The sequence below is a fragment of the Mauremys mutica genome, chromosome 23 (assembly GCF_020497125.1).
Source record: "Mauremys mutica isolate MM-2020 ecotype Southern chromosome 23, ASM2049712v1, whole genome shotgun sequence".
Lineage (NCBI taxonomy): Eukaryota > Metazoa > Chordata > Testudines > Geoemydidae > Mauremys > Mauremys mutica.
This window is the reverse complement of record NC_059094.1, coordinates 2,744,161-2,756,758: the sequence shown is the minus strand read 5'-3', so window position 1 is coordinate 2,756,758 and position 12,598 is coordinate 2,744,161. Positions and strand designations below refer to the sequence as shown.

Here is a 12,598-nt window from a genome sequence, read left to right as displayed (position 1 = left end):
CCTGGTCATCGATTCACACCTTTGCCTCACACTACGCATTGGTCCAACAGTTCAGAGACGTTGCAGCCTTCGGCTAATCAGTTTTGCATTCTGCAACGTCTCACTCCGACCCCACCGCCTAGGTAATGCTTGGGAATCACCTAATTGGAATCGATATGAGCAAGCAGTCGAAGAAGAAAAGACGGTTACTCACCTTTGTAACTGTTGTTCTTCGAGATGTGTTGCTCATATCCATTCCAAACCCGCCCTCCTTCCCCACTGTCGGAGTAGCCGGCAAGAAGGAACTGAGGGGCGGATGGGTCGGCAGGGGTATATATCCGGCGCTATAGCGGCGCCACTCCAGGGGGCGCCCAGCCGACCCACCGAGTGTTGCTAGGGTAAAAATCTTCCGACGAACGTGCAAGCGGCGCGCGCACACCTAATTGGAATGGATATGAGCAACACATCTCGAAGAACAACAGTTACAAAGGTGAATAACCGTCTTTTTTTATATATACAAGGATAACACTAGCTCTTTTTGTCATAGCATACTACTGGGTTTCCTATTCCATATCCCACAAGTCCTTTTCAGAGTCACTGTTCTCCAGACTAGATCCCAGCCCTGTGTGTCCAACATTGTTTTGTTCTTAGATGTACAAGCTCACACTTACCTATATTAAAGTGTCTGATTTTTGCCTCTCAGTGACCTGTCTTCATCATTTGTCATCTACCAATCTTTGTCATCTACAAATCGCTGATTTAAAAGATTGTAAATACTACTTCCTACTAATCATCTGGCTTGGTAGCTGGCTACTTGTAAGAGAATAGTAAAGCTTATGTCTTGTCCATCAATGAGACTACCATTTAACATACTTCAGCCAATCCAGGCAGTGTGTCCATCTCTTGTATCTTTTTTTTCCCCAGTTTTGAAGCTGTTCTCAGGAGGGGGAGGGGTCAAAGGGTCAAGCAGACTCTTAGAGGGTCAGTACCTTGTACTGAGGGGGGAAAAAATTCTGCTTCTGAGCTGAAATGGGCAGAGCTGCTTAGTAGCTGTTTTCTGTATTGCCAGTTGGCTCTTCTATGAGAGAATTAATAGATAAGACAATACTGTCTTATTGTGAGTGACGGTTAAAGAATTTTTGGTGTTTAGATGTAGATTGTGCTGGTTACATGCTCAAGCAGAACCTTTGGAGGAGCAGTTTAATACTTGATATTTGAGATTAAATAACCATCAGTGTTTGGTCTTAGTTGTACATCTACCAGTCTTTGTCATCTACAGATGTTAGCAGGGATTTCATAGCTTCTTCCCCAAATTTTTTAGCTCACCCCCCACACCCGGGGGGAGCCAGGGTCTGGGAGCAGAGCTGGGGGCAGGGCTGGAGCTGTGGCCAGGTGTGGAACTGCAGCCGAGCTATGGGCCAAGGCCAGGGCCGAGGCCAGAAATGGAGCTGTGGTTGGGGTGGGGCCAGAAGCCATGGCCATGGCTGGGGGCAGAACGGTGCTGGGTGGTGCTCCTTCCCTGCGAGGGCTGGCTTGGGCCCGCTGAGCCCCCTGAACATTCCTAAGTGCCCCCTCCCAGGGGGAATGCATCCCGTAGTTTGGGCGCCACAGATCTAGTCTATCCCAAGTCTCTGGAGGATTGTTTGAGTATGTCAGCCTGGATCCTATTGTAGGGGTGCATGCATCCCATGCATGTAAGATCAGATTTTTCTTTTTGAATTGCAGTGTACATCAGGGCTGTGCATGTGACCTTTGCTGTTTTATGCTTCCATGTGAGGGCATAAAGAACAGAGTGGATGTGACTCTCCTTCAGTTCCCTCTTGCCGCTTGTGTCATCAAGATGGAACCCTGTCAAATGTCCAACCCACTGTACTTCTCTGAGCATTGAATTCATCCTCTTGACTAGCTCTGTGAGGAGAATCTGTTTTCATCCTTGGTCTTTGTTAATTCTTTAGCTTGGACATTCCCCTTAAAAGGTGAACATATGCCCCCTGTACAGAGGCATGAGTAGCCTTGTGCCAACTGCCATGGCAGACTTGAAACCCTTAGGATTTAAGCCCTGCCTCACCAGCAACAGGCTCATTCCTGTGGTCCATGGGCACAGCAAATTATCTCTCTGTCTGGGGGCAAGCCACTTCTCTGATACATGTTAAGTGTGTAAGTCCTCCTTGAGAATTCTCAAGTGGAGGTACACGTGCCTGATATTACACTTACACAATGGATGTGTCACCTCACACCTGGCATCCACCTCCAAAGAACCAAAGTGGTAGTTCTCAGTGAGAGCTCCAAGCAGACAGCACACCCTAAAGTCCATCAGCGAAGGAGAGGCAGGGAAGAAAACACAACTGAAAGAGGCCACATTGACACTGTTCACGTTGGCTCTCAGTCTCTGGCATTGGATGTTGCTACAGATGCTGGTACAGATAGACCCAGCACCTATGCCTCCAGTGCTGACATCCTCATATGAACTGGCACCCCAATAGAAGGGCAGGACTGAAAAGTAGGTCAGGTGGACAGCAGATATGGCATTGGCTCCAAACACAGAAGGGGCACCATCCTGGAGGGAAAAGAGAAATCATTGTACCAAAGACAAGGCATATGAGTTCTCTGTTAAAGGAGATGGTACCGTGAGTAAAGTTGAATATGGGGAGGGAACACGATGTTAGTGACCACTTCAGAAAACTTTGGTTTGTAATGTTCCCAGTATCAAAGGAATCCTATGGCAGAGCCAGGAATAGAACCCAGTTTTCTAGAGTCCAGTGCAGTCCTTAACTACAAGATCATCCCTTTTCTTTGTGCAGTCCTCTCTGTAATTGATGATGCATGTTTTAGCAAAGGAGACAGGAGATGGCCTTATCGATTACACATCCGTGGCTCACTTAGCATCCATTCTTCTTCGAGTGCTGTCCCTGTGGGTGCTCCACTCTAGGTGACGGTGCGTCCCAGCACTGTCGATCGGAGATTTTCGGTAGCAGTGCCTGGTTGAGGTGCACGCACTCAGATGGTATCTCCCGTCTAGATGGAATCTTCCTGAGTGCGTGCGCCCCACACCCTCCTCAGTTCCTTCTCAACCGTCCTCGGCTGAAGACGGGACTCGGGGCAGTGCTGCCTTCTCTTCCCTGATCTCTATAGGAAACATAGAAATAATTATTAATTACTTCCCAGTTGTTTCCCTTCCTTTAGTATAGTTACATAGTTAGTTACTTAGTTTAAAAAAAAAGAAAAAAAACCCAAAAAACCCCCTCAGGCTTGTCTCCCATTGAGACACTTTCCTCACCCATCTCTAACTCATAATGCCAGGAGCTTCAGGTTTCAAAAGATGCATCTCCTGTCAGGACTCCATGCCATGGTCAGATGGCCACTCTGTGTGTGAAGTGCCTCGGGGACACCCACATCCCCGTGAAGTGCCTCCATTGTGCGAGCCTCAAATCAAGAGCTCGTCGTGACAGGGGTCTGCGCCTCAAGATCATTATGATGGAAAAATCCCTGCAGCCGCTGTCGGAGATGGGAAAAGTGGAACCCGCTCCCACACGCTCCCCAGCCAGATCGGAACCGGTGGGGAGCGTCGCTTCACCCTCCCTGGAGCGGAGGCACGAAGTGCAAAAGTCTCACAAACGAGACTTTAACAAGGGTAAGGGGTCTCCGGCGAGATCCCTACCCCCTGTGCTGGTAGCACGAAAGACAGCTGCTTCAGCCTCTTCTGATGCCTCAGCTACTGCTCTGACAGAGCTGAGAGGCAGGGACCAGATCTCCCGTGCTGGGAAGGCACTTGTTCATTCGGTCCCCTCAGCGCCGCAAACGACTGCAGCGCGGACACCTCACTCCTCTTCGGCACCGAGACGGGCTAAGCACCGGCACCACGTTCCTCCTCGGCACCGGCAACGACCGTGGTGCCGGCAGCTCGTTTGGCACCGACACCCAAAACGGCTGCGATACTCACAGCCTGGTCAGTTTCAGCGCTAAAAGCGGCCGCGATCCCGCCAGTGCGCTCTGCCTCAGCAACAAAAATAGCTGCGGTGCTGACAGCGCAATCAGCCTCGGCACCGAGAAGAGCGTCGGCACCCAGCCACTCTTCTACCCGCGCACCAGCAGCAGACCCCCTGCAGGGCACCTCTAACCTCAATACAGCAGGACACTCTCTGTCATTCTCTCCTACTAATGAGCTAGAGCAGAGAACAGGCTTAGCTCAGCCTAGGGAGCAGGAACAACAGTTGCTCACTCAAAGTGACCTTTTAGTGCCACCTGAGCCTCACTCTCCGCTCCTAGATACAGAGGACTCCTTTCTTGACCTGCCACTTTCTCCACCTGAACTGGCTTTCACCGACGGTGACCTTGAGCTACAGCAGCAAGCGGAGTTCTCCCCTCCTGCTTCTCCTCCACAGGCACCTTTACCACCTCAGGTCACGGCTCAAGCTCAGCAGCCTCAGTTTCCCTACGTTGCCCCCCCGTGGGTGATGCCTGAGTTCTCCTACCCCATGCCTTGGCCTCAGTGGTACCCGTGGCAGAATCCTCCTACCAATCATCTTCCTTCGGTGCCTCAGTCTCCTGCTCCATCCACTTCCAGGGTATCTGAGCCCCCTCCTGAGCCTGGGAGCTACGCACCATATCCTGACTCGCCTAACCCTAACTCTCCATTAACCTCAGATGAAGCCATCCTCCCTTCACCTCCACAGACCATGGACGACTGCAAACAATTTCAAGAACTTTTCAGGAGGGTTGCACTCAGTCAGGATATCCCCTTAGAAGAGGTTCAGGAGACTCAACACAAACTCCTCAAAATCCTTCAACCGTCTGCGCCCTCGAAAATCGCGCTCCCTATTAATGAAGCACTCATGGAGCCAGCTGACACTTTCTGGCAAACCCCAGCTTCTCTAGTACCAACTTGCAAGAAGGCCGAACGTAAATACTACATTCCTGCAAAGGACGCAGACTTCCTATTTTCTCATCCACCTCCGAACTCTCTTGTCATCGATGCAGTTGCACAGCGGACCAAACAGTCACAATATCGACCCACCCCGCAAGACAAGGACCTTAGACGCCTTGATGTCCTGGGCTGCAAGGTTTATACATCCTCTACACTACAATTCAGGATTGCAAATTATTCTGCTCTCCTCGCCAGCTATGATTTTGATAATTACAATAAGCTTTTCGAATTTGCCTCATACATCCCAGAGGACAGAAGAGCAGACTTCAAATCAATCCTGTCTGAGGGACAACTGATCTCCAGAACGGCCCTACAGGCGTCCTTAGAGACGGCGGACACAGCAGCCCATACCACTGCAACTGCTGTGGTTATGCGCAGATCCTCATGGCTCTCTGTGTCAGGCATTCCTAAAGAACTCCAGACCAAAGTGGAGGATCTCCCCTTTGATAAGGACAAACTCTTTTCGAAAATAACTGATGAACTCCTCCACACCATGAAAGATTCAAGAGCGACACTGCGCACCCTGGGCATTCACCCATCTTTTCCCAGGAGACAACGATACCAACCCTACCAAAGACCACGCACACATCAGTACTATCGCCCTCAATCCAGACCATACGACACAACTAGGAATCGTACTAGACTTCCCAAACGCAGACAAACTCAAAATCAAGCCACCACCTTCCGTCCACCGGGCAATAAACAACAGTTTTGAAACGTTGGTCGAGGGTCTGCACAACCACCCCTTGATCCCACCACTTCTCCATTTGGCCACTGCCTCCAGTATTTCCAACATGCTTGGCAGCGGATTACACAGGACCGCTGGGTCCTCGAAATAGTTCAGACCGTTTACTCCATCCCCTTCATATCCTACCCTCCTACCCTTTCCCCTTCCCCGTCCCTCTTCAGGGACCCCTCTCACGAGCAGTTACTTCGCACAGAAGTGGCACACCTTCTGCACCTAGGTGCAGTGGAACCTGTGCCGACGCAACATCAAGGGACAGGATTCTACTCCCATTACTTTCTAACGCAGAAGAAAACCGGGGGATGGAGGCCTATATTAGACCTACGCCAACTGAACAAATTTGTGAGGACACAAAGATTCAAGATGGTCACACTGGGCACAATAATACCTGCATTGGATCAAGGGGATTGGTTTACAGCCCTCGACCTGCAAGATGCTTACTTCCACATATCAATTCATCCAGCTCACAGACGCTTCCTACGATTCACAATCGGTCAGGATCATTTCCAATACAGAGTTCTTCCTTTCGGACTCTCCACAGCTCCAAGAGTTTTCTCCAAGACCCTAGCTGTGGTTGTGGCTCACCTCCGCAAACACGGGGTCATACTGTTCCCCTACCTGGACGATTGCCTCATCAGGGGTGACTCCTATGGCGAGACACTTCAAGCCACACGTTTTGCCATCTCCCTTTTTCACAGCCTAGGCCTCCAAATAAACATTCAAAAATCTACCCTGATACCCACGCAACACATAGAGTTCATTGGAGCTCATCTCGACTCAACCCAGAGCAGGGCCTCGCTCCCATACAACAGATTCCTCACTATCACGCAGCTCATACGTACGCTCTCTATTCGTCCCAGGACGCAAGCAAGAATCTGCCTACAGCCCCTTGGTCACATGGCAGCTACCACCTTCATAGTTCAACACGCCAGGCTACATATGAGATACCTCCAGGGCTGGCTCAACTCCAGTTTCAAACCCAGCAGACACCCCTTAGGGATGCTGCTAACTCCTCCACCCCATGTTATAAATTCCCTACAATGGTGGACGAGTCCAGAAAACCTCTGCACAGGGGTTTCCTTCCAGCAACAATCCCCAACGCTCATGCTCACCATGGACACTTCCCTGATTGGTTGGGGGGCGCATCTAGGGGAACACAGGGCACAAGGCCGGTGGTCTGCATCAGAGACGCATCTACCCATAAATCTCTTAGAGCTCAGAGCAGTGAGGAGAGCATGCCTTCACTTTCTTCCCCTCATAACGAACAAATACCTGCGAATCTTAAGACAACATAGCATGTATGTATTACATAAACACACAAGGGGGAGCCCGATCACATTCCCTCTGCATGGAAGCCATTCGACTATGGAATTGGTGCATACGACATCGAATACAGATCATCGCTTCCTACCTACCAGGCTGTCACAACACTACTGCCGACGCACTCAGCAGACACTTCTCGACAGAACACGAATGGGAATTGCACCCCGCAGTACTTCAACAGCTTTTCTCCCACTGAGGTCAATAGACCTCTTCGCCACGACCCGAAACCGAAAATGCCGCCTGTTTTGCTCCAGGGCGGGACTCGGGACCGCATCCTTAGGGGATGCGTTCCTCATTCCATGGATCAACTCTCTCCTGTACGCCTTCCCACCTATTCCTCTGCTACACAGGGTTCTTCGGAAGATCGCGGACGACAAGGCCCAGGTCATCCTTATTGCCCCGACTTGGCCAAGACAGACATGGTACCCCTACCTTCTCCACATGTCCTCCCGTCACCCATGGGCTCTCCCCAACAGACCAGACCTCCTTTACCAGGACAACGGACGAGTCCTTCACCCCCAGCTCCAAAAGCTCCACCTCACAGCCTGGTTCCTTCATGGTTCCAAACCCATGAACTAGCCTGTTCCCAGCAGGTCCAATATGTCCTCTTGCACAGTAGGAGAGACTCCACTCGTAAAACCTACCTTCAGAAGTAGAGACGTTTCGCTCTTTGGTGTTCGCATAAACATTTAGCACCCATTAATGTGACCCTCCCTAACATTCTAGGCTACCTCCTGAAACTGAAACAGGACGGACTCTCGTTCAGCTCCGTCAAAGTGCACCTGGCGGCACTTACCACCTTCCATGAGCTATTGGATGGGTACTCACTCTTTACACACCCCACCATTAAACGCTTTCTCTCTGGCCTGCAAAATCTTTACCCTGAAATTCATCCAACAGTGGCTACATGGAATCTTAATCTCGTTCTTCATGCCCTCATGAAACCTCCATTTGAGCCGTTGGCTACCTCCTCTCACCTCCATATGTCCATGAAGGTGGCTTTCCTAGTTGCCATAACATCAGCAAGGAGAGTTGGTGAAATGAGTGCCCTCATGGCCCACCCTCCCTACACAATCTTCTCCAAAGATAAAGTCACTTTGAGACCACATCCTAAATTTCTTCCTAAGGTGGTGTCAACCTTCCACCTCAACCAACCTATATACTTACCTACTTTCTATCCCAAACCTCACAAAACTCCGCAGGACGCAACCCTGCACACTCTCGACGTCAGGAGAGCAATTGCCTTTTATTTAGAACGGACTAAACCGTTTCGCAAGTCTCCACGACTCTTCGTTTCCATTGCCGAAAGATCAAAAGGCACGGCTATCTCTAAACAACGTCTGTCCAAGTGGATCTCTGACTGCATCAGATCCTGTTACCGTGCGAAGGATCTTCAACCACCCGACAACATTAGAACTCATTCCACTAGAGCCATGTCGGCATCCATCGCCTTCTTACACAACGTTCCCATTCCTGATATCTGCAAGGCGGCTACATGGTCATCTGAACACACGTTTGCAAAACACTATGCTCTCACGCAAGACACCATGGCAGACACAATAGTAGGCCATACAGTACTATCTTCAGTACTCCCTGTCGCATCTCCAAAGTCCCACCAACCATAGTGGGTACTGCTACACATTCACCTAGAGTGGAGCACCCACAGGGACAGTACTCGAAGAAGAAGAGAAAGTTACTCACCTTGCAGTAACTGAGGTTCTTCGAGATGTGTGTCCCTGTGGGTGCTCCACTCCCCGCCCTCCTCCCCTCTACTTTGGAGTACAGAGATGACTCTCCACGGTAGGGAAGGAACTGAGGAGGGTGTGGGGTGCACGCACTCAGGAAGATTCCATCTAGACGGGAGATACCATCTGAGTGCGTGCGCCCCAACCAGGCACTGCTACCGAAAATCTCCGATCGACAGCGCCGGGACGCACCGTCACCTAGAGTGGAGCACCCACAGGGACACACATCTCGAAGAACCTCAGTTACTGCAAGGTGAGTAACTTTCTCTTCTGAGCACAGAATTGAAGCAAAGATATTGAGAGAAAACAGTATGTGATCATGAAACTCAAGTCTGTAACATATGCCATCTGCTCAGTAGAGCTGAATTAAGACTGCCTAGCACTGAATTAAACATCTTAATTATTTTATTGGACCAACTTCTGTTGGTGAAAGTCAAGTTTTCAAGCTACAGAGATCTCTTCTTCAGGTGGGAAGGGTACTCCAGCGTCATAGCTAAATGCAAGATGGAAAAGATTGTTTAGCATAAATAGCTCCCACATATTCTATGGGACCTTTCAAAGTCATAGAGTGGCCCATTACCGCCTATATTGAATGGTCCCTTAGAATATGTGCTAACTACTTATGCTAAACAATCTGTTCCATGTTGCATTTAACTGCGGTGCTATGTGTACCTTTCCAAGACCTGAAGAAGAACTGTGTGGCTCAAAAGTTTCTCTTTCACCCATAGAAGTTGGTCCAATAAAAGATATTACCTCACCTACTTTTTCTCTCTGTTATTCTGGGACAGAGATGGCTACAACTACTCTACATACTAATTTAATTCTGATATTTCCTGTCTTGATTACTTGATTTTGCAACCGTAGCTTTTTCTCTTAACATAGTTTATTTTTATAGGGAATATAGCTGTAGTATGATTTCATCTTGTGTATTTCTAAAATACTTACCAATTGATGAAATTTAGAGGACAACAAAGATGCTCTGGGGAATAACGGATTGATTTATGAGGAAAGACTAAAATAGTTAAACATATGTAGAACTGGCTAAGCAATGACTAAGACTGGCAAGGTAAATGATCTACAGGTATTAAAGTGCGTTAACACCAAGGTAAAGAAGAATTGTTTAGAGTTCAACAGTGGGGCAAAATTAGTAATTATTGGATAAAATTAAGGGACGAAAATTTTGACTTGATATCAGCCAGAACTTTTGGACAGGGTATCGTTTACAATTGTAGAATAGTTTGTTTCTTCCCTCCACGTCTTCCAAGGTGAAGTGCTGGAAGTGCCATTACTTGGTTTATTACATAGTTTGTTTAAACTTACTAACAAACATACTATCATGAACATTGGTACTAAATGACCTGCCCTCCCACCTATAACTTCTTTGCCGTTGAGGAATCTACTAGCTACCATGTTTAAATACTAATGCCTGTTCTTCAAAAGCTCATGTGAGTGGCTTATTTAAAACCTAGATGTTTGTGTGTTATGGGATTCACTTTATGGCTGTGGCTCTTTAGATGTCTGTAGGAGAATTTCAGGAGAGTGATTTTGAAAAGGGGGCTTTATCATTTTTCTAAATTTGATAGAATGAAAATAGCTGATTGATATACTTTTAATTTTTAAAGGATCGTGTAGGCGGAAGAGTTGCTACATTTCGCAAAGGAAACTATGTTGCTGATCTAGGAGCCATGGTGGTAACAGGGCTGGGTGAGTCATTCAAAATAGTAAACTTTTTTAAAGGTTATTGAAAGAGAAGGGTTATAACATTCTAGTTTGGGCCTCTTCTGCATTCAGGGTGCTCTGATGTGTGATGAGGGAATCTTTCATAATAGGGATCAGGTAAGTGGAAGTGTGGTTGTGATACACAAGATAGTTTCTCAGTTGTCATTCTTTTCAGACTTGTTGAAACCACTTAGTTTGGCAGGAACCACAAAAAACTCTCATCACAGTGGTCTGATTTCTGCAACAGTTCATTTGCACTGAGATTTCTGTTACTCTTGTCTTTGCACGCTATCTTATTTTGCCTATGTTTAAACTATTCTTACAACCATTTAGCTGAGCATCAGAGAATCATAGGGACCTTGAGAGGTCATCTAGTTCAGTTCCCTGCATTCATGACAGGGAACTCATGCACACACTTCACTCACCTCCTCCCCCTCACCCCACCCCCACTTGCCTCCCGCGTCTTCACCCTGCTAGTCTCATCCATCCCCCGGTTGCAGCCAGACCCCCTGCCACCCTCGTCACCTTGCTGCTGCCTCACCACTCACCTCCTTACTCCTCTGCCAGGGCCCCCCTGCCACTTGCCTCTTGCCTTGTCACCCCCACTCCTCGCCTCACCGCTTGCTTCCTCACACACATCCCTGCTTGCCTCCTCACAGCCGCCTTCCCCCCCCACCCCCACCTGCCTCTTCACCCTGCTGCTGGCTTGCCATTCTCCTCCTTACTCCCCCGCCAGACTCCCCTGCCTGCTGCTCACTTCACCGCTTGCCCCCTCGGCCTGCTCCTTGCCTTCTTGTCCCCTCTCGCCACCTCACCTTGCTCCTTAAGCGTTGTGTGTCCCATCTGTGTCTCCAGTGAGGTGGCACATGCAGGAGCAACAGGGATGATGGGGAGGGGCTGATGCTCTCTCTTCCCCCACCCAGGAAACTCCTGTGGCCACAGGGAAACCCCCTGGTGGCCGCATTTGAGAAACAGTGTCTAGACCATCCCTGACAGGTGTTTGGAGATTTTTAAGAGCAGGTTAGACAATGATGGAGATTCCACAACCTCTCTAGACAATTTATTCCAGTGCTTAACCACCCTGACAGGAAGTTTTTCCTGTTGTCCAACCTAAACCTCCCTTGCTGCAATTTAAGCCCATTGCTGCTTCTCCTATCCTCGGAGGTTAAGAAGAACAATTCTTCTCCCTCCTCCTTGTAACAACCTTTTATGTACTTGAAAACGGTTATGTCCCCTCTCAGTCTTCTCTTCTCCAGACTAAACGAAGCCAATTTTTTCAACCTTTCCTCGTAGCTCATGTCTTCTAGACCTTTAATCATTTTTGTCGCTGTTGTCTGGACTTTCTCCAATTTGTCCACATCTTTCCTGAAATTTGGCACCCAGAACTGGACACAATACTCCCTCCAGTTGAGGCCTAATCAACGCAGAGTAGAGCGGAAGAATTACTTCTCATGTCTTGCTTAAACATTCCTCCTAATACATTCCAGAATGATGGTTGGTTTTTTTTGGTTGTTTTTTTTCCCAACAGTGTTACACTGTTGACTCATTTAGCTTTTGGTCCACTATGACCCCCAGATCCCTTTCTGCAGTACTCCTTCCTAGGCAGTCCTTTCCCATTTTGTATATGTGCAATTGATTGTTCCTTCCTAAGTGGAGTACTTTGCATTTGTCCTTATTGAATTTCACCCTGTTTACTTCAGACCAGATCATTTTGAATTTTAATCCCATCCTCCAAAGCACTTGCAACCTCTCCCAGCTTGGTATCGTCCACAAACTTTATAAGTGTATTCTCTATGCCATTATCTAAATCATTAATGAACATATTGAACAGAACTGGACCCAGAAGTGATCCTTGTGGGACCCCACTCATTATGCCCTTCCAGCATGACTGTGAACCATTGATAACTACTCTCTGGGAACGGTTTTCCAACTAGTTTTGCACCCACCTTATAGTAGCTCCATCTTGTTTGTATTTCCCTAGTTTGTTTATGAGAAGGTCATGCAAGACAGTATCAAAAGCTTTACTAAAGTCAAGATATACCACATCGACCGCTTCCCCCCATCCACAAGACTTATTACCCTGTCAAAGAAAGCTATCAGGTTGGTTTGATACGATTTGTTCTTGACAAATCCATGCTGACTGTTACTTATCACCTTATTATC

At 48.2% G+C, this 12,598-nt stretch overlaps 1 protein-coding gene across 1 annotated transcript in view; it reads left to right on the top strand.

Annotated features, from left to right (window-relative positions):
• The window catches only part of KDM1A (lysine demethylase 1A), a 171,720-nt gene that overhangs the window by 55,994 nt on the left and 103,128 nt on the right, over positions 1-12,598 (top strand). The window contains exon 8 of the mRNA XM_044997670.1: positions 10,339-10,420. Within this exon, the coding sequence (XP_044853605.1) occupies positions 10,339-10,420 (82 nt within the window). The remainder of the gene's footprint in view (positions 1-10,338; positions 10,421-12,598) is intronic.